Source organism: Nuphar pumila, chromosome 7, assembly GCF_984573655.1.
Source record: "Nuphar pumila chromosome 7, dmNupPumi1.hap1.1, whole genome shotgun sequence".
Classification (NCBI taxonomy): Eukaryota; Viridiplantae; Streptophyta; class Magnoliopsida; order Nymphaeales; family Nymphaeaceae; genus Nuphar; species Nuphar pumila.
Genome location: NC_143255.1, coordinates 24,988,565 through 25,015,706, shown reverse-complemented (window position 1 = coordinate 25,015,706; position 27,142 = coordinate 24,988,565). Strand labels below are relative to the sequence as shown.

At 34.5% G+C, this 27,142-nt stretch overlaps 1 protein-coding gene across 2 annotated transcripts in view; it reads left to right on the top strand.

The window, feature by feature from the left end:
- The window catches only part of LOC149831574 (Peptidase C13 family), a 78,500-nt gene that overhangs the window by 300 nt on the left and 51,058 nt on the right, over positions 1-27,142 (top strand). The window contains exons 2-5 of one of the 2 annotated variants that reach the window (XM_090012127.1): positions 1,306-1,347; positions 1,434-1,578; positions 12,423-12,652; positions 12,901-12,958. In XM_090012127.1, coding sequence (XP_089868253.1) covers positions 1,306-1,347; positions 1,434-1,578; positions 12,423-12,652; positions 12,901-12,958 — 475 coding nt within the window. Of the gene's footprint in view, positions 1-1,305; positions 1,348-1,409; positions 1,579-12,422; positions 12,653-12,900; positions 12,959-27,142 lie in introns of both variants that reach the window. The other variant, XM_090012126.1, reaches the window with a different exon arrangement.

Here is a 27,142-nt window from a genome sequence, read left to right as displayed (position 1 = left end):
CATGGGTGGCGCACCCACGATGCAATTGATTCCCAATCACGATTAGAACGACTCTAGAGGCCGTTTCATGCTATGGAACTACGCTACGACCGTGAATGGATTGCCATCGAAAGTTGATGGGTGCCGTTCCAACCTCTTTTTTCTCATCAATTTTGCATCTGGGGAGGTTCAATTTTCTTTTCTTATGACCATTTGTTTTTTATTCAGTTCTTGTATGGGTTGTTCCTTAAATTTTAAGAATCTGTGCGAATTTCATCGGAAGATGGAGTAAGAAGGGGGTTCGACCATTCTTGTGGCCTCCCTATCTTCTGTTGTCATGGATTTGATGTTGGTATAGACCATTTTCTTTATAGATCAAATGAAATTTCATGTAGTTTTGGTTGTATGTATATGGGTTTCTTTTTACAATTCATTTGAGAGATCTCCCAGCAACCAGCAAAATTTTCATGTTTTGATAGGTAATTTGAGAACCTTCAAATGGAACACAAGTTCACACTTTTCTCTAGTTCAATGGAAACTACAAAGCTTTTAGTCAATTAGTTAGCACGGTTCCTTTAATTCATCGAACTAGTAGCACATTTTGTTGGTTGTGTTTTATTGGTAGCGTTTGTATCAACTGGACATGTTCCTAGTTTATAAGATTAGTCCTTACATGTGACTTTTTCTTCTACTCTCTATGGAGTCCAGATTCTTTAGTATTTCTGTATTGGTGGAATGTTTTCTGTTTCGAAGTATGGTCCTTTGATTCGGCTTCAAAATTTGTCAGATTTCTCCCTTTTACTCAACAAAAAATCATTAGCTTGAGTCTTTCCATATGTGTTATTTTAATACTATGAGTAACTTCCATTTATGTTGTGATTTACTTGTGAAAAGAAGAATATCAGCTATTAAAGAGACATTAATAAAGCAAACTTGGTTTATATAATAACAGGATAAGAGTTCAGTTAGGATTGTGAATGCTGTCATTTGTTTGCATGATAACAGCAAGAGTTTGGTTAAGATTGTGAATGCTGTCATTGGTCTGTATAATAACTGTAAGAGATCAGTTAGGGTTGTGATTTGTGAATGGTGACAGCTGAGAGCACTTTTCCTTGTATAACTGAACTTACGAAAAGTGAAATAAGTCCAGCATTCAGTGGGACATGTAGTAATTAATTGAAAGCATTATTTTAACCTTCATTTTCATATTATCCTTTGAGGTAATTCTCTTTTTTTTACCATTTTTGTTGCACAAGTCAGTTCTGCAATAGATAATTGCTATTGTTGAAAATCTATGATAGCTAAGATGGTTCTGGTTTTCTCTAGGTTTAACTATCGTCACATGGCCAACACTCTTTCCTTGTACAGGTGAGCTGGTGTATCTGTGTATTCAGTTCGCATATCAGTTTATCTATTCTATACATTTTTAGTTGTGTTGCTTGTGTCTTTCCCAGGACAGTAAAGCGATTAGGAATACCTGATGAGAGGATAATACTTATGCTGGCAGATGATATGGCTTGCAATGCTCGAAATAACTACCCAGCTCAAGTTTTCAACAATGAGAATCACCAGATTAATCTATATGGAGATAATGTTGAAGTAAGTTTTCCCCCTGTTTAATGGCATATTGTAATTGATGGCCTTACAGGAATTTGATATTTTTTGGGATAATTTTTATTGCATATATCAGTGCATAAACCTGCATGCACGAAGTAACTATCAACAGAACACATCGTTTGCACGAGTCTTGAACTTCTTGTAGAAATATAAAACAGTCACCCTTGTGGGTACACTACACAGTCTATGAGACCACATCAGAAATCATTTCCAATATGTCAATCTTGTTCTAGAGGGGACGTTTGTATCCCATGGATCTCATATTTGAGGATTTGAGATGGCATGGGCTTGTTGACGTGGTCTGGTCCCCAGACTATGAACTGGGGGACTCAAATGTCGGATCTGATATCCTTGGACCTGGGATCCCTCGTACAAAGGGAAAGACAGAGAGATCTGAGGATCTCTTGTCTGGGAGGGAGGGAGGGAGGGGTGGTGGTGGTTCTGCATTTGGGAGGGGGTTGTGGTGAGACATCCAAAGATCTCCCTTGGATATGAGGGATTCAAACACACACTGAGTTCCTTTGACATATAACTGAAATAGTTGCTTTAGGTTAGAAATTTTAGCACCGTGCATATGTTTTCACTTTTGACAAACCACAGACCAGTCTGTCTAAGTTGAAGAGTATGGAGAACAGTGCCTAAGTTGAAGAGCATGGAGAACAGTATGATTGCTCCAAAAGAGAAGAGGAAGAAAATGAATTCTGGTTACAACCACATCATCCTCTTCTCATATGTCATTTATGCAAGGTTACATCAAAAGAATTTGTCAGGTTCTTGTTTGGGATTTGTGCTAATTTGATTTCTAATATTTCTCTTAATTCTCTAAGCTACTTGAGTAACAGATTATAGGAGAAAACTTTTTAATGTATAAAGTAGCCTTTCTTGACTACATGATACATGGATATATTCCATGATAGCCTGCTCTGAAATACTAGAAGATCTCTTTGTTTTTTGCCGAAGGCGTATTAACCTCTCTTTCCGAAGGGAAAACCAAGAAAGTGGAATCAAATCCAGGAATTTTTGACAGATAACCATCCTAGGGAAGACTCTTGCAAAGTGAACCTTTGCTAAAGTCTTATAGCCGAGACATTTCCAATAAACATAGGCATGTAGAGTAAAGACAAGAGCCAAGAATGATAAGACCGTAAATGACAAGAACTAATAATGAATTAAGACTGGAGACTTTCCTGTTAGAAGATGTATATGTATGTAAGGGTTATCTTTGTCATGGTTTCATATTATACCCAATTGTATTATGTATTTGTTCCAAGGGGTATTTTTGTAACAGTACATAATTCTTAATATATAAGGAGGGACGACCCATGAGATAGGGTAACGACCGATTCAGATTTTCCCTTTTTGTTTCTTGTTTCCTCTTCTTCTTCTTCTTCTTGTATAGCAGGACACTGTTCCCAAGGAGAAAATTCACGTGGGTCAAGTCTTGGTTGCTAAGTTTCTTACTCTTTCCTCCTTTCTCTCCTTCCTTCTTCCTTTCTTCATCTTTCTTCCTTCTTTCTTATCATTCTCTTCTTGTCTTGTTATTTCTTCTTATTGTTTTCCCATATTCTTTATATTCGTGACATATCCTTCTTGTCTTGTTACCTCATTTTTCTTGCAAACATTAATACTTGTTTTGTGCTCTAAGTTTCAAAGACACCCACCCACCCACCCACCCACCCATATATATAAAGAAAAAAGGGAGAAGAGAGATTAAAGGAGAGAAAAGCTAGATTTCTAGCCGTTGGACCAGCAGTCCAACAACTAGTCCAAGTCAACCAAGGTTGACTTAACTATAAAGTATATAATATATATATATACACAAGTATATATATACATATATTTATACCAATATATAATATATATAAATACATATATAATATGTATACATATACAATATTATATATATACAAAAAATATATATATCTTAATAACATAGACATATTGTTGAGACTACTAGAACACTTCTTGTATCAAGAAATGTTCCTAAAAGATTTTGGTGCTGAAGCCACTATTTCGGTGGTCTATTTAATAAATAGAATGCCTTCAAATACTATTGATTTTTTTTCTATTGAAAAATGATTTAAAACTCTTCCCAATTATAAAGGGTTAAGAGTTTTTGGCTGTAAATGCTTTGTCCTTACCAATGAGAATGATAAACTTTCCGCTAAAGGTATTCCTTGTGTTTTCTTGAGATATGCCCAAAAAAGATATAGATGTTATGAAATTAGAAAGGACAAGCTACATGTTTCAAAAAATGTCACGTTCCTTGGAAACGAAAATGAGTTTGATAAAGATAAAACCCAAAAACATTATGATTATTCTTTTCTTTTTTATCTTGCCAATCAACATGATAAAGTTGTTGATTATGATAGTAATGACATTCATGATCTGCATGAGATTGACAATGAGGACACTTATGATGCACATGAGAATGAGAATGAAGATCTCAATGACATAGATCATTCACATAATGAAGTTAAAACTTATACTCGGCATACCGAAGATCATCCTCTATGTGCCTTAGAAAGATATTCCCAAAATCAAGACATAGATTCATCTAGAATTGGAAAATCCATGAGGATTTCCAAAACTCCAAGTAGATTTGTGTCATATGACTCTTTTGAACCCAAGTATAGAGCATGTCTAGTGACCATCCACTTATATGTAGAACTATCATCTGATGTTAAGAATCATTAAGAATAGATTAGAGCCTTGAATAATGAATTAGAAGCTTTAGAAAAGGCAAAAACTTGAGAAATTCAAACTTTACCCAAAGAAAAAAAATCATAAGGTATAGATAGATTTATAAAATTAACACCAAAAGGGATGAGATATTGAAGAGATATAAAGCTAGACTTGCAGCCAAATGATATAGTTAAGAGTACAAAATAGACTATGATGAAACATTTGCAATAGTTGCTCGAATGACCATTGTTACAATTTTTGTTTTTATGGCCTCAATTAAAAAATGACACATCTTTCAAATGGTCATTAAAAATATTTTTTTGAATGGTAATCTTAATGAACAAGCTTACATGAAACCCCCACTATGATTAGGGTTGGCACATGAAAAAGTTTTTCGGTTACGCAAGGCTTTGTACGATCTAAAATGGTATGATCAATTCAGTAGTGTGATAACACAACTTAACTTTAAATCTTGTTATACTGACATTGCATTATTTGTTAAGTCTTGTAATGCAGGCATGATAATATTAATTCTCTATGTTGATGTCATGATTATCATAGGAGGTGATAAGTAGGGAGTTAGTCATATCAAAGATGTTCTCAAGGCTCACTTTGATATGACAAATCTTTGATTTTTCTGATATTTTCTTGGAATTGAGGTGGCTTACTTACCTCGTGGTTATTATTTGTCATAGACTAAGTATGTAACAAAGATCATAAAACGATCAGGGCTTTCTGATGAAAAATAAGTTGATACTCTAGAGGTCATAAATGTCAAGATGAAGAAGGATGATGGAGAACCTCTAAAGGTTCCAACTTCTTACAGACAGATGATTGAATCTTTATCTTATCTCTCTATTACTCGTCCGAATATTGCATATGCTATTCACTATGCTTGTCAATTTTAGCATGCTCCTATTACAGTACATATGAGTGTTGCAATGATGATTATCAGAAATACTATTAGTTATGGTTTATTTTTGTCATCTTCTTATCCGTTAGAAGTTATTACATATTCAAACTTTGGTTGGGGAGGAGATGTTAATGATCGTCCCTCAACTACGGGTTTTTGTGTTTTCATAAGAAATTCGTTGATTTTTATGAAAATATAAGAAACAATAAAAGGTGTCCTTGTCTTCCACAGAAGTAGAGTACCAAGCTATGACAACCACTACTTCTGAGTTGATATGGCTGAAACATTTATTAGAAGACTTGTGAGTTCACGTAACAGAATCCTCAAGATTATGTTGTGACAACAAAAGTGCAAATTACATCATCGGCCATCACACATTTTATGAGCGGACTAAACACATTAAAATGGACTGTCATTATGTCTAAGAATTATTGAAGAAGAGCATTACTTTGTCATATGTGTCATCCGAGTATCAATTAGCGGACTTCTTCACCCAAGCACTTCTGTCACTAAGATTTCAATTTCTTCTTGTCAAACTCTCGGTTGTGGCACTGTGACTTTGAGGGGGGTGTTACGATATGCATATATATATATATAATGTGTATATATATATTATATCATTGTAATAGGTAAATACCAAAAAGGAGTATTTTCATTAGCTTTGTAATAGGTCATCAGCCTTTTTATTTTCATTTTTATAGACTAGGTATTTTACTCAAAGTTGAAGGCATATTTGTAATCAGCCCATAGAGTCACTGGGACCTCCCCAACGGCTCTATTTCTAGCCATTGGGGAGTGTCCCAATGGCTCTCAAGGGCCTTGTTGTGTATAAATAGGGGTATCTCCCCTCATGTAATGTTAATGCTTTTTCAAGGATTTTGGATATACAAAATTCTATATTTTTATTGTGTTCTTGGCCCCTAAGTGGCCTATGTGCATGTATTTATGTGATTGACCCATAAGTGGTCTTTGTGCTCTTTGATATTGTTTTCTTGTAAGCCCATAATTGGAAGTCTCTTGTTCTTTTTCTTGTTTCATTACAGTTGGCTCCTGAATTTGTGTTGAAAGGATGTGCCATTGCATGGAAAATGTGTGGTTAGAATGGCTACCTTGTGGTGCCGGTTGTGTAACACTAGCAATTTGTGGTGGTGGCATGCGAATATCCGCAACAACACTTTTGGCGGCCTAACATTGCACTGTAGCACAAAGATGGCGTGTGGTATATGGTGGTGTTGGACAGCAATTAAGGTACAAGGCTTGCTAGGATGTGCCAATGGCATCTCAAACATCATTGGAGGTGAGTAGGTCAGAAATGTGTAGGAAACATGTGGTCAACATGGGAAACTAAGGGAGGACAGCAGGTTCCTCAACCCTTTGAGTTTGCTCCTGCTACAAGGATGCATGTATGAGAAACACTCCTAGGGACGTGACATAGAGGGTGTGTAGGCAGTTGTATATTAATTGTGGTAGTAATGGCGAATAGGTACTTGATATGCACGAGTGCTATGAATCATTTGTTGGAAGCTTCTTTGTCTTTGGTTGGTGGTCTAAGGAAAGTCTCTCCCTAAGCCAATTACTTTGAAAGTTAGGGGTGTCCCTTTAGGATCATCCCAACCAATTAGCTACAGTAAGAGCGTAGACATGTAGGACACGTACATAATTGGTTCACTGCTATTGCACAACGTGACATTTGTGTATGAGTGCATTTGCAGGATCAGCATAAAGGGGACATGTATACTGTAATGAAGTATGCGGAAGAATTCAAGAATGCAAATGCATTCTCTATGTCCAACACCGGACAAAGGAAACAAGCATAAGAGAGGAAATCCACTAAGGGATATACGAAAGGCCTTACTACAAGGCTACACACATAAAATAAATACTCATTTTATTGGAGAGGAGCTCTCAAAAAGCAATGCCAAGATACAAGGGGTTCCCCCTATTTATAAGCAAAGGGAGACTAAAGGGGGCTCCCAATAGAGTCGTTGGGAGCCCCCAACGGTCACAATTGTGACCGTTGGGGGCCCCAACGACTCCATTGTGGGGCCCCTTTAGTATCTCAAACAAAGATAAAAAAACAAAAAAACAAAAATAAAAAACAGGAAAATAAAAAGAAATAAAACAAGTACCCCTATCGGGTACTTATGAAAAGACCATAATACCCCTATCGGGTATTATGGTGAATATAGATGAATACATCTATATATATAGATGTATTATTACATATGTTTTAACACCCCCCCTCAAACTTTACGGGGAGATGACCGAAAGTTTGCCAAGGAGAAATAAGAAGCGAGGAGCAGGAAGTGCTTTGGTAAAGAAATCTGCAAGCTGATATTCCGAAGTGACGTATGACAGTGTAACTATCCCACGAAGATATTCATCCCGAACATAGTGACGGTCCATTTTAATATGTTTAGTCCTCTCATGAAAGGTGTGGTTGCTGGCAATATAGATCGTACTTTTGTTGTCACAACAAAGCTTCGAAGCACCGGTAATTTCGACTCCCATATCTTGAAGAAGACTTCGAAGCCACACAAGTTCCATCGTAGTAGTTGCCATTGCTCTGTACTCAGCTTCAGTGGAAGACAACGATACTTTCTGATGTTTTTTGCATCTCCAAGCAATTAGCGAATCTCCTAAAAAAACACAAAAGCCAGTAGTTGAGACTCGATCATTTGGGTTTCCTCCCCAGTCAACATCAGTATAAGTAAGTAAATTTAAGAAAGAGAGTGAGGATAGGAATAGCCCTTTAGTTAAAGTATTTTTTATGTAGCGAATGATCCGAAGCACAACACTCATATGCACAGTTGTAGGGGCATGCTGAAATTGGCTTGCAGAGTGCACAACATGAGCGATATCAGGCCTGGTGATAGTTAGATAGGTGAGGGAGCCAATGAGTTGCCTGTAGGGCGTAGAATCATCTAGCAGAACTCCATCCTCCAATCGCAGTTTAGCATTGATAACCTCGGGAGTCTCCACCTTTTTGTCATCTGAAATCCTAGATTTGGAACATATGTCTGCAGCAAGCTTCATCTGTGACAAAATATACCCTCGAGGAGAGTACGCTACTTATATACCAAGAAAATACCTGAGAAAACCCAAATCAGACATATCAAAATTATGTTTTAACATATTTTTAACATTAAGAATACCACTTTCATCATTGTCAGTGATGATCATATCATTAACATAAAGCAGAAGGATGATAATACTGCTACCTGCACGTTTAACAAAAAGAGCAGTGTCAATATAATATGAACGAAATCCCAATTGTAACATGATAGCACTAAATCTATCATACCAAGCCTTAGGGGCTTGTTTAAGGCCATATAAAGCTTTCAATAATCGAAGAGTTTGACCTTGGTTAACATTAATTCTCGGCGGAGGGTCCATATATACTTCTTCTTTCAATTGACCATTAAGAAAGGCATTTTTAACATCTAATTGAAATATATGCCATTTCTTAGATGATGCTATAGCAATTAAAGTTTTAACACTTGTCATGCGAGCCACGGGGGCAAAAGTCTCCTCATAATCAATGCCATATTCTTGTGAGTATCCCTTAGCAACTAATCTAGCTTTATATCGTTTTAGGAAACCATCACTTTTTGTCTTGACTTTGTAAACCCACCGACATCCTATAGCTTTTTTATTTGGAGGAAGTTGAACTATTTCCCAAGTTTTAGCCTTATTTAAAACATCTAGTTCAACTTTCATTGCTTCAACCCAATGAGGAATATTTTTTGCTTGATTATAATGAAAAGGTTCATAGTAAGAATGCAAGGTTATTAGACAAGCTCTATAGTTAGGTGAGAGAGTTTCATAAGAGACAAACCTATTAGGTGGAATTGATTCTCTAGAAGATCGCCTAAGGAAGGTTTCTTCTAGAGGTTCATTAAGTCGCAAGATTTTTTCTAAAGCACTAATAGGTTGCGCTTGCTCACGCCGAGTGTATACTTGGAGATTGTCACTATTAGTTGGTGATACCTCAATATCATGAGAATCATTATTATGAGTATTTTCTAAAAATTCTGATGACTTAAAGAGTCATTATTTGAATCTTCTAAAAGATCATTGATGAACATATAATTAATTTCATTTGGTTTTTCCAATATTTCAAAACCATTTTCATCTTCTAAAAAAGGCACATCTTTGGAGACAAATAACTTATTGTTTTTATAGTCAAAGCATCTATAACCCTTTTGATTTTCACCATATCCTAAAAACACGTATTCAATTGCTTTTGGTGATAATTTATCTCTTTTATGCAAAAGAACAAAGCATTTACACCAAAAAATCCGAAGACGATTGTAATTTGGTGTTATATTAAAAAGCTTTTCATAAGGAGAGATATTGTTCAATTTTGAAGATGACATTCTATTGATTAAATAGGTGGAGGTTAACACGGCTTCGGCCCAAAAATTTTTAGGAATATTTTTAGAAATGACTAATGATCTAGTAGTTTCTAAAATATGTCTATGTTTTCTTTCCGCTAGACTGTTTTGTTGAGGAATTCTTGGGCATGATTTTTTATGACAAATGCAATGTTGTTTTAAATATGATTGAAACTCATTTGATAAGTATTCTCCACCCGAATCGGATATAAGAATGGATATGCGGTTTTGAAATTGATTTTGAACTTTTGCATAAAATTCTTTGAAAAAGTTAAAAACTTCCGATTTAAGGTTAAGAAAATAGATCCATACATATCTAGTATAATCATCAATAAAGGTAACATAATATGAATAACCACCTTTAGATAGAACCGGAGATGGTCCCCATACATCAGAATGCACCAATTCAAAAGGTCTTGTTGATATAAAGGTTCTTATAGGAAAATGAATAGACTTCATTTTTTCAAAAATGCAATATTTGCAATTGATATCTTTTTCTTTACAAAACTTGTTTCCAAAAGGAAAAAGATACATTTTAGAGTAACTTGGATGTCCAAGCCTTTTATGCTAAGTTTCAATATTTTTATCTTAGACATAAGTACAAAAAGAGATATTATGGAGCGTTAAGTGATCCATAAAATAAAGATCTCTCTTCCTATGGCCTTGCCCAATCCGCTTCCCAGACCGGAGATCCTGCACAAAGCACCCTTGAGAAGAGAAAGATATTTCACATCCATGGTCGGCAATTTGAGAAACGGAAAAAAGGTTAAGATTTAGTTTAGGAACTATTCTTACTTTTGGAACAAGGAAATTTTGAATATTTTTAGAATCAAGAGTTCCAATACCATTTATTTTGAGAAAAGTTTCATTGGTCGTAGAGACACAAGATATTTTTGAATTGGTGCTAACGTTGATTAATGCATTTTCATGAGGAGTCATGTGAAAAGAGGCTCCAGAATCTAAGATCCAAGAGTATGTACTGGGAGGTGATGATGAAGCAATGACGGCACCTGAGGTGGAAGAAGTGGCCTTTAGAATTTGTTGGAGAGCCATGAAAATTTGACCAAGAGTATCCTTGAGATCCCCGTTTTTGCCTTCATCTTCTTTGGTGGAGGATTCCTCAACGGAAGCCACCTTTGGCTTGAATGTCCCATTTAGCTTTGGGCAAACGGGTTTAATATGTCCCGGCTCATAACAATGATGACATATAATCATTTTTCTTCCACCACTCCCTTGCTTACCAAAATGAGGTGGCTTGTATGTTTTAACATGATTGCCGGGTTTAGATACGGCAAAAACTTCATCTATGCTTTTACTCATGCTATGCCTAGTCTCTTCTTGAGTGATTTCGGCAATAGCCTTCTCTAAAGGAGGAAACATAGATTTATGGAGGAGTGAGGATCTAACTTGTTCAAATTTGGGACGAAGCCCAAATAAAAATTGAAACAATCTATCTTGTTCAATTTGCTTTTGTCTTAGTACCACATCCTCCGTAGCCACCCATTTAGGCTCTAAAAGAGCCAATTCATCCCACAAAGGATTTAGAGCACTATAGTAGTCTTATATGCTCATGTCGCCTTGTTTTGTGGTTCTCACTTTTTCTTGCAAAAAGTAAGCTCTTGTAAGATCCTTTTGGGTATACATACCCTTCATAAAAAACCAAGTTTCATTTGCTCGGCGGAATTTTGCAATATTTGCACATACCTTAAGTTTAACGTTATTCATAAACCATGCTATGATTTTTGCATGGTTGATCTCCCAATCTTCCATTTGGTGTTTATCAAGTGAGAGATACAAAGGATGTTAGTATTGTGGAGTGGGAAAACCGGTTGTATTTAGGCCCTTTGCCCAGCCTGAGATAGCCCAACCTGGTTCCTGCCCCTACTCATGCATGTCACTCTCACAAATGCAAAGCACAGCGTAGGTCATGTTTCCTTGGGGAGTTATGGGCTGGCCTTGCTCCCAAATCCAGTAAGTTGATCAAATTTAGCTAGTTAGTTTTGGTTTAGGCTATACTGGCTTCTGGCCAAGGCTGATCAGGTTTGTGTAGGTCAGGCTGGCCCAATCCCCACTCCTAATTACTTAATTCACTTCTTGAATGAATGAAGAAGAAAAATGAACAGGGAAGAGAGGCTAGGATTTGGTTAATCCAACTAATGCAATGGGCGACTCTTGGTTCTATTACATAATAATAGTTTGTTACACAAAGGTCAAAGTATGACATAATTTCCACTCCTGCAAATGTTCTTATGAAATTGTGCAAGAAAAGAATAATGTGCAAAGATGGGAGATATGCTTATCTGTCACAAAGAATGAAAACACATTTATAAATAAGGAATTACCTCCATTGTCTTGTTCATCAAACTGAGAGTGATTTGCTGACTTCATTGTTAGTAAATACCCACAAAATATGCCTTGTTTTCAAGTGTCTTTGCTGCTCTGTTGTATCTAGACACTTTTTTTAGATTAACATGGAGAAACCACCACTATGGTTTGTATGTTCCATTACGGGCCGTTGACTGTGGACCAAAGCTGGTGTCTGCAGTGTAAAATTCCATGAGTACTCTCTCCCTGCCTACAGTGGATAGTTTCCATTTGGCTTAGGTCTTGCAGCCAAGGATGTGCGCCACCAGCGTTGAACTCTCGACCTCCTTCAACTTGGTATCTAAACACTTGAAAGTTGAAATTAGTATAGTTGTTTTGGAGCACTTTCATGTCACGTTGTAAAGAATTATGCAATATTTGATGATAAGTTTCCAATGTTTCGTTTCATGTTATTTTTTACTGGGACGACTAAAAATTGTCATGATTTTCTCATTTGTGTTCTTCAGGTAGACTATCGAGGTTATGAAGTGACTGTTGAAAATTTCTTACGAGTATTAACCGGACGTCATGAACCTGCAGTTCCAAGGTCAAAACGCCTTTTGAGTGATGAAGGGAGCCATATACTTCTCTACATGACGGGGCATGGAGGTGACCAATTTTTGAAATTTCAGGACTCTGAAGAGATACAAAGTCATGATTTAGCAGATGCAATACAACAAATGAGAGAGAAGCGAAGGTTATACTATGTATTCTACATCTGAAATTGTTTTTCTAAAAGATAGTTCTTTTGATATCTGAAGTAGCTGTTGTGATTTGGATGATATTAGTTTATGAACCTTTGTGTTTCTGGCTTTTCAACAGGAAGTCCGTTTTCTTCATGTTCTGACTACCATGTTGTATTATTATAAATTATGTAAGAGGATGTTGAATGTGCTCCCATCAACCTTATTTATGTTCTCCCTGTCATTTTATTTTTTACTTTAGATTCAAGGAGCTGTTGATTATGGTGGACACTTGTCAAGCAGCTACTCTGTTCTCTCAGGTATGTGCTATTTTTAGATTTCCACCTGCAGTGTTATCTTTAAGGATTCCTACGCCTTCAATATTTGACTTATTAGGAGAAATAAAGTTTTGTCATTATTTCAGGAGTGATCACAGTGGTTCATTTAGCAATCCACTCTGATTTGAATAGAGTACATTTCCGTCCATTAATATTCACACTTAGAATACGTCAGAGCCCTGTTGACCTGACTGTTCTAGAAAGTGGGTAAAAAATATGGTCTTTCTAAAGTGCGAAAAACATTTTTCCTGAGTTTTCCTTTTGTTTTTGTCATCTCCAGATCATAACTCATTAAGTTCTTTCTTTCCAAAAAAATAGAAGGCCTCTTCACTGCAAAGTGGCTCTGTTTTTTACTAATCAAGTATATTACAATCGGATAAATACTTTGAACACTAGAATAACTCTTTTAGACAATTCTAAGTGATATTAGAAAACAATTATTCAAGGAAGTTGATATAATAGATGAAATAATATTTTGGTATTTATGATTTGTCAATTTAATTTTTATTGAAGGTCATTGTGGTAAATCCTTGGTAAATTGTACTATCTTGGATGAGAAGGTCTCAAGCTATGTAACACAGACTCTTCTATCAGAGCACCGCAACCCGCACCCATGCGGGTGCCACACTTGTGTTAAAATGTATCATTCAACATTTGTAATATTATATATATTTTATATATATAAAGTATAATACATATTCATATATGGTATATATGCATATGTATTATCCTAATTATATATATAAAATATATATTTCTCTATTTATAGGCATAGGGGTAGTTTAGACATTTCCAGTTTTACGCATATTCCATTTGGAATATGTTTGTAATTTTATCTTTTATTTTATTTTTTATTTTTTTCCTTTTTCGTGGTTTGCGCAACCTAGGGTGGCTCCCCAAAGAGTCGTTGGGGAGCCCCCAACGGTCACAAATGTGACCGTTGGGGGCTCCCAACGACTCCTTTGGGAGCCCCCTAAGTGGCTCCTTTCTTGTGTTATAAATAGGGGTCTCCCCCTTTGTATTTTCTAATTCTCGAGGGAGCTTATGCTCCATTGTAATGGGGTTTTTACCCCTTCTTCATTATTCTTCAATGATATGCAACTTATGACTTTATGTCATATTTTTCCCTTTTTATGGGTTTTATGTGTTAGCACATTATGTGCTTATGTTGTTTCCCTTTAATGGGTATATTTGCACTCCACGTGCATAAGTATGGGTTCATTATTGAACCCAATGTATTCCAAGTCACTTTCTAACATGGTATCAAAGCAAGGTTGAGATCGAGTTGCTCTTTGGTGCATCGGGAAGCGTGGTATTCAAGAATTTGTTAAAGAAAAATGGTGAAGTATTCATTTCTCTCTATTGTCTTTCTTATAGTTATTCGGTATGCATTCTATTTCTTTGAGTATTGTATGAAGAATGGAATATGTTCTTTTCTTTATGTGTGATTTTTGTCATTATGTCTTTTTTGAGTTTCTTGCTACTCCATTGAATCGTTTTCGTATGTTTTTCTTTGAAAAACTTTAAATGATAACTTGTTTGGCGAAAAATTAGATATATGATTGCTCAAAACTTGCTTTAATGGGTCGGTAAAAATTTATGATCGTTGGAACTTTGAATTTACATTTTAAACCTAACCTTGTTTATGAAAATACCTTTATATGAATGATTAGTCTTTAAAGAAAGGTATGTTAAGATTAAAATGCTTGTGAAATATAGTTTTTTGAAAAATGTTTGGCATATATGAAAAATTCCATATTATGTGTCCGTTTTATATGAGCAACATTTTAATTAAGAAAGTTTTTTTTTTTAATACCGGTTGAATTAAGTTTTAAAATGGTCTTATGGAATATGGTGATTTTCTTTCCATCTTTACACTCTTAAGGATGTTTTCAACATTTAGAGAGTTCTCTCTCTTTTCAATAAGAGACATTTATATTTTTATGTTATGATTGTCTCTTGTGGGTTTTGGTGTTTGCCCTTTTGTTTGTTCATTAGTGAATGTTGTAAGTGCTTAATGCACTCTTTTGCTTTTCCGCATATTTCATTACAAAAGTTATGGTCTTCACTAATGTTTATTGTGTACTTATTTCATTAGGAGTAGGTAATAATCTATTAAGTCATGTTTTTCGATAAAACTTAAGAGTGTTAAATTTTTCCTCAATAAATGTTTACTTTTTATTTAAGCCATAGTACAATCTTATTTATCATAAGGTTTTGTTAATGAATCTATTTTGTTGGGATTTCTTCCACTTTAATGGAGTTTTCTCCTTCTTTGGGAGTTGTATATGTTTGTTTGTTCAAACTCTCCTTAAGGAGCCTTTCGGTCCTTATAATCTCCTTGTGAGTATATACTCTTTTATGAAGATTTCATGATTGTTTATCATTTTTTAAGTTGAAATAGTAGATTTCATAAGTTTTTCAAAATTCACCATCTTTATGAATGCCTATATTGGCCTAAGTTTGTTATTTTTGAACTTCACCAACTTCACCGTTTAATTGCACCTTATGTCTTTCATAGTTAAGGCTTGTTTGTTCCAAATCGGTTCATACACATGATGTTGCTTAATATTTCATGTTATGTTGCATAGTAAGCCTTTTTTGGTGTACAAGACTTCTTTTGAAGATTAAGCATAATTCGTGGTTATGCAAAATTGTTTTGATGGATTATATTGGACCTTTGATTCAATTTGTTAATCGGTCCTCTTTGTAAAAAATTTTTATTTGGAAAATGATTCCTTATGTGTTTATTGCCCTTTTGTGGCATTTATGTTTGTCCATCACATGTTATTTAATGCATCATTGTTTTGGCCTTATTATTGTTTTATTAGAGATGTTTGTTGAGGTGAGATATGGGCACCTCGTGTTATATCATTTTAGATTGTCCAAATTGCCATATTATAGATGGTGGTTGAGGTGAGTTATGGGCACCTTGGGACTCTAGAATGATTTGGTATATGATCTCTAATTATGAGTGTGACACTCGTTGTTATGTCTTTTTAGATTGTCCACTTACCATATTATAGATGGTGGTTGAGGTGAGTTATGGGCACCTTGGGACTCTAGAATGATTTGATATATGAGTGTGTCACTAGTTTGTTCTTGTGCCATTGATATTATGGATGCTTCTAAGTAAATGTGATGGACATATGGTTTTTGAAACCTTAAATGTTTTAAGGTACATTTAAAATCAAGATGTTTTGGGATTATAGCCCAACCTTTTATTTGTTTATGAATCTTATGAGTGCTTTTGCACATTTGTGATTCCGTATGTTGTGCTCGTTGTGCACATGTGTTCTTGTGATTTCGCACAAGTATTCTAAGTGTTCTTGGTGTGTGTATGTTCACACATTTGTTCTCAAGAATTTTATTTTATCGATTATAGTATCTTGAAGATATTTTTTACATGCATGTTATTGTTATGAGAATTCATTTTAAAAGGAGTATTGTTTTATTCAAGGTTTATTTTCATTACAAGTTTATTGCCTCAAAAGTCTTTTCCTTTTATGCCCATTATCTAAGTGTCATCATATGTAGACAAGAATTTTATTACACCTTCGTGTGTTTTTAGCCCTTTGTTGGCTTTTGCTCTCTTGGTCTAGTAGCTGAACACACTTGTCTTGAGTGTTTTTATATGTAGACAAGGCACGTTGATTCACACTATGGTGTGTGATTTTTAGCCTATGTTGGCGTTTGTGTCCTTGTTCTAGTCGCTTAAGATGTATGCCCATGGTTGGCTTATTTCATTCATTTCAAGTGCTATCATATGTAGACAAGAGATGTATTATGTTTTAGCCCATGGTTGGCTTATTACTCTTGTTCTAGTAGCTGAACATACTTGGTTTTAAGTGTATTTTTTACGTAGACAAGAGATACTTTTTAGTCCATGTTGGCATGTATTCTCTTGTTCTTGTCGTAGATGCACTTATTTCAAGTATTATTATATGTAGACAAGAGGTTCTTTTACACACCTTTGTGTGTGTCTTTGGCCTTTAATGGCTTTTTATTCTTGATCTAGTAGCTTATACACTTGATTTATGGGTTTTGGAGGACTAATGAGGAAGTTGTTTGTAATGGATAAACTATTGTTGAAATTTGCAAAATTTCATTCATGACTTATGTTTTTCAAGTAACTCATATTTTTTGATATGAATATCAAGTTGATTTCTTAGCATTTAATCTATATATTAAGTGCTTATGGTTTTTGCCACCCTTATATGCAAAATGTGGATTTTGTCAATTAAGTATGACTTTCATAAATGATTTTAAAACCTTGTGAACTCTTGGGTTTATTTTACCTAAAGTATGCTTGGAGACTTCGTTTCTCTTGTTTGGGACTTCATTACATGTTTGAAGCATGATCATTAATGAGTTCTTTGAGTATTAATTCATTTAATGATAATATGCATATGCTCTTTATGGCCTTTTTTGGGCTCTCATTCAATAAAGCATAGGTATTTTATGCCTCTTCATAGGCTTCTTGTGGTATCCCTTTGTGGATCATTTTGTTATTCCTCATTATGGGGTTATATTTGTCCAATGTTGGACCTTATGAATGCATTATGCATTCTTGCAATTTATTTTTGCATAATGTGCTTCCGCTCATTTTTTGTTTTAACATAATGTATGATTTAGAAACTTTGGTTTTCTAAATTTTTCGTTTCATGCTAAAGTAATTATCATATTATACATAAATTTTGCACCTTGTTAGGAATGTTCCTTTTTAAGTAAAGTGCAAAGGTATTTTTTACTTGTTCTTTATTGGTTTCTTTTCTCAGGATCTTGAAGATAAGAGAAAAGGAAGTCCTTTGGATAGAAGGTGCTCATCGATAAAGACATTGGAGGAAGATATTTACAATGGCATTCGTTCTGAAGGCTCTTGAAGCTTTGAGATTCTTCTTCTTGCCGTCTTCAACCTTTTCGTTCCCCCACGCAAAGCTTGAGGGGGGGTGTTAAAATGTATCATTCAACATTTGTAATATTATATATATTATATATATATAAAGTATAATACATATTCATATATGGTATATATGCATATGTATTATCCTAATTATATATATAAAATATATATTTCTCTATTTATAGGCATAGGGGTAGTTTAGACATTTCCAGTTTTACGCATATTCCATTTGGAATATGTTTGTAATTTTATCTTTTATTTTATTTTTTATTTTTTTTCCTTTTTCGTGGTTTGCGCAACCTAGGGTGGCTCCCCAAAGAGTCGTTGGGGAGCCCCCAACGGTCACAAATGTGACCGTTGGGGGCTCCCAACGACTCCTTTGGGAGCCCCCTAAGTGGCTCCTTTCTTGTGTTATAAATAGGGGTCTCTCCCTTTGTATTTTCTAATTCTCGAGGGAGCTTATGCTCCATTGTAATGGGGTTTTTACCCCTTCTCCATTATTCTTCAATGATATGCAACTTATGACTTTATGTCATATTTTTCCCTTTTTATGGGTTTTATGTGTTAGCACATTATGTGCTTATGTTGTTTCCCTTTAATGGGTATATTTGCACTCCACGTGCATAAGTATGGGTTCATTATTGAACCCAATGTATTCCAAGTCACTTTCTAACAACTTGGACACAACTTCCTTTGTGTCAGGTGAAGTCAACCACACTGAGGTCCATTTCTGTCCAAAAGTAGATTCAGTTAACCCTAACAAAGTCCAGTTTTATCATATATAAATACATAAATGCACACACATACACGTATATATACATACATGCATATACATACATATGTATATATCCGCACCCGTGGGGTGTTATTTTTTATTGATGAGGAATAACAATTGTAGATTGTTAATTTGATTTATTGCACGAATTTATGCATGATGAATTGATGATATGATAATTGTTTTTATTTCATTAGTGTTAACTTAAAACTGTTAAAAATTATATATATATATATATATATATATATATATATATATATATATATATATATACCCTCCCCGCACCTCACACCTCGCACGCACCCAAGTTTTTTTAAAGTGCCGCATCCGCACCCGCACCCGCACCCGCACCTATGTGACAGGTCTCAAGTTTTAATTTCTTTGGGGGATAACTCCAAGTTTGCCAATCCTCATCTAGTGAAAATAAGAATAAGAAAAAATAAAGACAATAAATGTGGAATGGTGCTTTAGACACAGATTTCTTTTGAAGAGATAGGTGCAACTTCTTGCAATGATGATGCTAAGGCTTGAGGTACTTGTGGCTCTTTAGTTTCTTTCTTTCAAATGTACTCTTCTCAAAGAAACACACTGTTCAGGACATTGAAGGGTTTCCAGTGTTATATATATATAACTCGGTTAGTTTTTAAGCTATATCACATGGGTGCGGGTACAAGGGTGTGGCACTTTCAAAAAACTTGGGTGCGGGGGTGTGGCAAAAAAAATATATATATATATATATATATATATATATATATATATAAAGTCCAAAAGTTGGACATAAATGACCTTGGGTGCGTTGATCACACCCAGGGTCAGGTTGATCGCACCCGCATCGCGTCACATCGACGCGGGTACGACCACCCAGTTGGCCGAGTCCCTGTGACATAGTTTTTAAGTTAGTCTTTTTTGGTTTGGTTAGTCTTTTTGGTTAAAAGCTAACTAGTCAACTTAACAAAGTTGACTAGTCACCATTCAAACCAAAGAGACGTAGGGAGAGGCCCAATGACTCTATTTAGAGTCGTTGGGGCCTCTCCCAACGTCTCTATAGGGACTGTTGGCGGTGTATAAATAGGGGATGGCTGCCCTCTCTTAAACATGCTTTTTGCATATATTGTGATTAATAAAATATTATTTTTTATCCCTTGTGCTTGCCCCTTTAGTGAGTGTTTGTGTGTGAGCCCATTTTATAGCTTGTGTATGTTCTTTTTGTGCTTTAAAAATTCTAAGAAAATAATTGAGTATTCTTTTCTGTTGGATCTAATTCCAAAGTTTGATGATTATGATGTTGATCTTGATAAGGATCAGAAAATAAAAAATAATATAATGAGTGAAGAAGAATCTCATGATAATGAGATAAATAAGAACAATCTTGAGATCAAAACTGTATCCAGTATTTCAAGTGTAGTAATTCTGAACATCTATGTGCCCTTGAAAAATATACTAATAATGAAAACCATGCAGAAATACAAATTAGAAGGTCATCTTGAGTATCAAAACTCCCTTGAGAAATTTGTGTCCTGTGAGTCGTTTCCACTTAAGTATCAAGCTTACATTGCGTTGATATATTCTTATATAGAACCTTTAAACTATGATAAAGCAAAGAAACATCCTGAATGGGTAGAAACCATGAGGGTATAATTATATGCTTTAGAAAAAGCGAATACCTGGACTGTTCAAGATATACCCCTAGGAAATAAACCCATAGGTTGTCGATGTGTATATAAGATAAAAACCAAGAGTAATGAAACTCTTGAAAGGTACAAAACAATGTAAGTTGCCAAGGGATACTCCAAAGAGTATGAAATAGATTATGAGGAAATCTTTGCCCCAGTTGCTAGGATGACTATAATTAGAACCGTAGTAGCCCTTGATTCTGTGAAGAAATGACCTATATATCAAATGGATGTTAAGAATGTTTTTCTTAATGAAAAATTGGTTGAAGAAGTCTATATGGAAGCACTGTCTGGTATGGTTATTCTTAAATAAACAACTCTTCATTTAGATAAGGCTCCGTATGGCCTTAAACAAGCGTCAAAGGTTTGGTACGACAGGTTTAGTCAAGTTATACTTGATGTTGGGTTTCAATATTGTGAAACTGACACAACTTTGTTTATTAAGATTTTTTATGCAGGTATTATTATCTTTTTCCTTTACGTGGACGGCATGATCATCACAAGAGGTGACAAACAAGGAGTTCAACACATTAAAAGACTTCTCAAAACATATTTTAAAATAACTGATTTGGGATTTTTAAAGTATTTTCTTGGTATAGAAGTTACTTATTCTTCTAGAGGTTATTTTCTGACTCAATCTAAATTTGCTTTAGATATTGTTGCCAAGTCTAGTATCTCAAATGATAAGAAGGTTGATACTTCCGAAGTTGTAAATGACAAAATAAAGACTGATGATGGGGAACCATTTGAAAATCCAACACCATACAAACAACTTGTCGATGATCTGTCATATCTCTCAATTATGAGATCTGATATTGCGCATGTAGTTCACACAATGAGTTTGTTTCAACATGCTCACACTACTGTCTATATGGGAGCAGTTTTGCGTATTATTAAATATATCAAAACTTTTAGTTTTTGAGGACTTTTCTTGTCTACCTCTTCACCATTAGAATTAATTGCTTATATTGATGCTGACTGCGGAGGTGATCTCAATAACCGACACTCAATCATTGGTTTTTGTGTGTTTTTAGGTGACTTGTTGATCTCATGGAGGTGTAAGAAGCAACAAAAAGTTTCTCTCTTTTCGACTGAAACAGAATACTGAGCTATGACTACAACTATTATGGCGATATTATGGTGGTAGTCTGGCTAAGGAAATTGTTTGCAGATATGTGAGTTCAGATTACAGAAGCATCGCAAATGTGTTGTGACAACAAAAGTTTCATTTATATCGCCAACAATCGGACCTTTCATGAATGTACCATGCATATAGTGATGGATTGTCACTATGTTCGAGAGAAGTACTTACATGGCTCATTTGATTTTTCTTATATCATTTATGAATATCAATTGGTAGATTTCTTCACCAAACCACTCGTTGATCCTAGATTTTATTTTGTCTTAAACAAACTTTCGGTTATCCATTCGTAAGTTTGAGGGGGAGTGTTAAAAAATGTAAATATATGTATTATGTACATACATAAATGTATATGTATATGTATATGTTAGTTTTTAGGTTTGTCTTTTTTTAGTTTGGTTAGTCTTTTTTGGTTAAAAGCTAACTAGTCAACAAAGTTGACTAGTCAACATTCAAACCAAAGAGATGTTGGGAGAGGCCCGACTCTATTTAGAGCTGTTGGGGCCTCTCCTAACATCTCTATAGGGAATGCTGGCTGTGCATGAATAGGGGATGACTCTCCTCTCTTAAACATGCTTCTTGCATATATTGTGATTAATAAAATATTATTGTTTATCCTTTGTGCTTGCCCATTTAGTGGGTGTTTGTGTGACCCATTTTGTGGCTTGTGTATGTTCTTTTTGGTGCTTTGGTGCATCTCTTTGAGTGTCCACTTTGTTGATTTGGTGAACATCTTTGGAGGACCTTGTTTATTTTCATCCAGGAATGGAAGAATATGCACTAGTATTTTGTTTAGTTTCTAACTATAGGGAAATCAATGAACTGAATCATGTAAGCTTGTGCTTTTGTGCACAAAAATATCATCTATATGTCCAAGCTCAGTAGAATGCAACCATTTCTTTGAAGATTACATTGAAGATTTTTTTATAAGAGGCCATAAATCCACAAAGGCAGATTTTGGTGCATTACTTCACAGGTTCACTTGGATATTGTGAATTCTGACATAGTCATTGAATTACAACTCTTTAGGAATTGCTCCATTTCTTACTCTTTGAATGACTGAATTGTTCTTACATCAAATCACAGATGATTTCAGACATGGGCATCTTATTAAGTTATTTGCCATTATTAAGAATTAGTTTGTGTTAAAATGTATGCACATATATGTTAATGTATATATATATATATATATATATCAAAATATATGTATATATGTTTGTAATTTGTCATAACCCTTGGGGGTATTTTTGTCTTTCTGTCTTATAATTAGATCAGTCCACTGAGGACTGTTTTGTACTTTCCTTTTTTTTTATTTTTTATGTTTCTTTTTGTCTATTGACCAAGGGCATTTTGGTCTCTAGACGTAGTCGTTGGGACCCTCCCCAATGGTCATAATTATGACCGCTAGGGGCTCCCAACGACTCTATGGGAGCCCCCCCTTGGTCCTCTATGTTGTATAAATAAGGGCCATTTCCACTCTCCATTTTTATGCTTTTTAGCATTCTATAAATCAATTTATTATTTATTTTATGTTGTTGTTTGTGATCTTATGCTTAAGCACTTTGTGGTTTTATGTATCTTGCCCATTAATGTTTTCATTATTGTGTGGTTGAGATCTCTCACTAGCCTCTTGTTATATATCTCTTGTGAGCTTGTATTTCATTACATGGTGTCAGAGCCCATTGGGTTCTTTTAATCTTGGAGGTGATCGTGATTAAAGTGTGTTGCTTCCTCTTCTTCTTTACCCACATCTTTTTTGTCATGGAGCATGAATCAAGAATAGAGTTCTCCTTCAAACTCAATGGATCCAAGTACATTATGTGGGCTTCGGCCATGGATAATCACTTCAAAGGCGCAAAACTTTGGGGATTTATAATGGGCACTACTCTTGAACCCTCTTTAAAGCTTACCAAAATCAAAGAAGGTGTTGAGAAGGCCCTTGAAGGAGATGATCAAGTTAAGGCTATCGATGAACACCAAATAAAGGTAGAAGATTTAGAAAGCAGTAATGCTAAAATTTTGGCATGGTTCATTAAAGATATCTGCCAACATTGCTAAGTTTAGAAGAGCCAATGAAGTTTGGTTCTTTCTTAAAGGTATGTATACCCAAAAAGATCTTACTAGACAATATTTTTATCAAGACAAGATTATAACCACTAAACAAGGGGACATGTCCATGATTATTTTAGTACTTTGTCTCGTCTTTGGGACAAATTGACATTCCTTGAGAAAAAATGGGTGGCTCTCGAAGATATTGAGCTTATAAAAGAGCAAATTGAGAAGGAACACTTCCTTCAATTCCTTCATGGTCTAAGACCGGAATTTGAACAAGTGAGGTCTTCTATTCTTCATAGAATCAAGGCTATGCCTCTTGAAGATGCTCTTACTAAAGTATGTCAAGAGAAAACTCGTCTTGGCATGACCAATAAAAATGATAATGTTTTGGTCGTTACTAGGTCGGGTTCCAATGTAAGAGCCTATAAGCCCCCCCTTCCCCTTACATTGTAAAATAAAATCACTATAATAATGAATCCAACTATAATAGTAGATATAGGAAGGGTGCTATTTGCCACCATTGTAATGAACCAGAATACATTAGACTGGTATGCCCAAAGCTTAAAGCAAAATCACTTTCATTAGAGAAATCACACCCAAGAAAAAAAAATCAAGCAAAAATGGAGGAGATATTAAAGATATATTTAGTCAAATATCGAAGACACTTCAATAACTTTTCAAATAATCTTCTACTTCGGATACTACTATTGCATCTTCTTTATCTCCTCCAGGTATGTGGATTTTTGACTCAGGTGCTTCCTTTCATATGACTCCTCATAAGAATGCTTTTTTTTGAAGTTTGCACTAATTCTACTTCATCTTATGTTTCAACCGTCGATGAAACCTCTTTGAAAATAAATAGTATTGAATCTCTTGATTCTAAAACTTCTCAAAAATTTATTATTCAAAAAATAAGGGTTGTTCCAAAATTAAATTTAAATCTTTTTTTCGTCTCTCAATTTTTTTACTATGGTTGCAAAATTTATTCCTCATCTAAAGATTGCACTGTTCTGGATCTCCAGTCAAGAAAGTTGATTGGGCAAGGCCATAAGAGAGGCAATCTTTACTTTATGAATTTTTTGTCACTTCCACTCAAGTCATTTTGTAATTATGTACAAGACAAAAGTATTGATACTTGGCATATGAGACTTGGCATTCTAGTTTTTTGAAGATGTATTTCTTTCTTTTTTTGTTAATGAAAAAAATACATCTTATAAATATTTCATTTTTAGAAAAATGAAAGCTATTCCATTTCCTCATAGATCTTTTATTTCTACTCGACATTTTGAATTAGTGCATTTGGATGTGTGTGGTCCAGTGTTGTGAAAAGCGTTGAGGCATAACGAGGCACTCCACCAAAAACCGAGGCGAGGCGTAAAGTGTAAGCCTCAAATATTTTTTTGAAAACTTTAAAAAAATTATAAAAAAAGATCTAAAAATATAAATAAATAAAGAAATTTTTTATTGATGAAATAACAACCAATAAGAAATAGAAAATCTCAAATAAGTACTGAAAAATATGAGATTAACATATAAAAGTAACTAAAAACTGATTACATAACTGGAAAATATATGAGATTAACCAACAAAAGTTAAAATATATTGAGAAATTGATTACATAACTGAAATAACTAGAAAATATATGAGATTAACCTACAAAAGTTAAAATATATGAGATTATTCTAAAAAATATGAGATTAACATATAAAAGTAACTAAAAAACTGATTACATAACTAGAAAATATATGAGATTAACCAACAAAAGTTAAAATATACTAAGAAACTAATTACATAACTGAAATAACTGGAAAATACATGAGATTAACCTACAAAAGTTAAAATATATGAAATTATTCTAAAAATATGAGATTAACATATAAAAGTAACTAAAAAACTGATTACATAACCGAAAAATATATGAGATTAACCAACAAAAGTTAAAATATACTAAGAAACTGATTAAATAACTGAAAAATATATGAGATTAACCTACAAAAATCTTGTTGATTATGTCTTAGAAATCGTGTTGTAAATTTTTTTTTGCGCCTCACGCCTAAGGCTTGCGCCTTGAGGCACAGAGGGCTGCGCCTCAAGGCGAGGCGTGCCTTTTGCGCCTCAAGGCGCGTTTTTGATAACACTGGTGTGGTCCTTCACCAGTTATATCAAAAGGAGGTTACTCCTACTATATTATTTTTGTTGATGATTTCACTAGATACATATGGATTTATTTTCTAAATCTTAAATCTGATGTGTCTTTTTTTTTAAAGAATTTTATATAATGATTAAAAATCAATTTCTTAGTAACATATCTATACTTAGGTCGGATTCGAGAGGGGAATATATGTCAAATGATTTTCAAAATTACTTTGAAACAAAATGGTATTTGTTATCAAGGGTCGTGTTCTAGAACTCCTCAACAAAATGTGTTAGAGGAAAGAAAGCATGAACATATAGTAGAAACCACTATAACTCCTCATTTCTAGGGACATTCCAATTTTTTTTTGAGCCGAAGCGGTTTTAACATCAACTTAATAAATAGAACACCTTCATCTTCTTTATAAAATGTTTTCCTATTTGAAAAACTTTTTAAAATGACTCTCAATTTTAAAAGACTAAGAATCTTTGGTTGTAAGTGTTATGTGCTTACTCATAAAAATGATAAACTATCTCCAAAAACCATTGAATGTGTTTTCTTGGGATATAGGAAAAATAAAAAAGAGTATCATTGTTTTGACCCAATGAACAACAAACTCTATGTTTCTAATGATGTCACCTTCGTTGAAAATGAAAATGGATTTGATAGTAAAGGGATTAAAGACGAAATAGACTATTCATTTCTATTTGATCTATTGCCAAGACAATGAGTTTAACTCTATTGATGTGTTTGACTCTTGCTTGAATGATAACTCTAGTAATGAACATCCGGTTGTTGATGAAGTAAGTCATCAAAATGAAAGTTTAAATGAAAATGCATCTAATGATATGCATGCTTATACTCGGCGTGGTCAAGGTGATCACCCATGTGCTTTTGACAAGGTCTCTCAAAACATACCCTTAGAGGAATCCCAACTTAGGAGATCTAATCGAATCTCTAATACTCTTAGTAGATTTGTATTTTATAACTCATTTTCTCTCAATTTTAGAGCATGTTTAATAACTCTTCACTCTTATTATGAACCATCTCGTTATAATGATGTCAAACAATGCCCTCATTGGAACGAAACAATGAAAATAAAACTTAATGCTCTTAAGAAAGCTAACACTTGGAACATAGTTGATCTTCTGCTAGGCAAGAAACTTATAGGATGTTCCCTCATGCTTAATAATTATTCTCTAGTGCATGAATAGTTAATTGAATTATGAATTTTGTCATAATTGCATCCTTCTAAAATATTGCATGAATCTTATTTATGTTCTTTTTATTTGTTTGATTCATTAGAGGGATTCGTACGCAGAATTCTTTGGATTTTGACACCCTACTTTTTGTGTTTTTCAGAGCCTCAGATGCGTAAGGGGGGAGGAACCCCTCTTAAGAAGGGTCACGAGGAGACTACACGACTGCATGACAGATTCTTCAGACGACGTTGTAAGGAAACGACTTTGAATATATTAGGTTCAA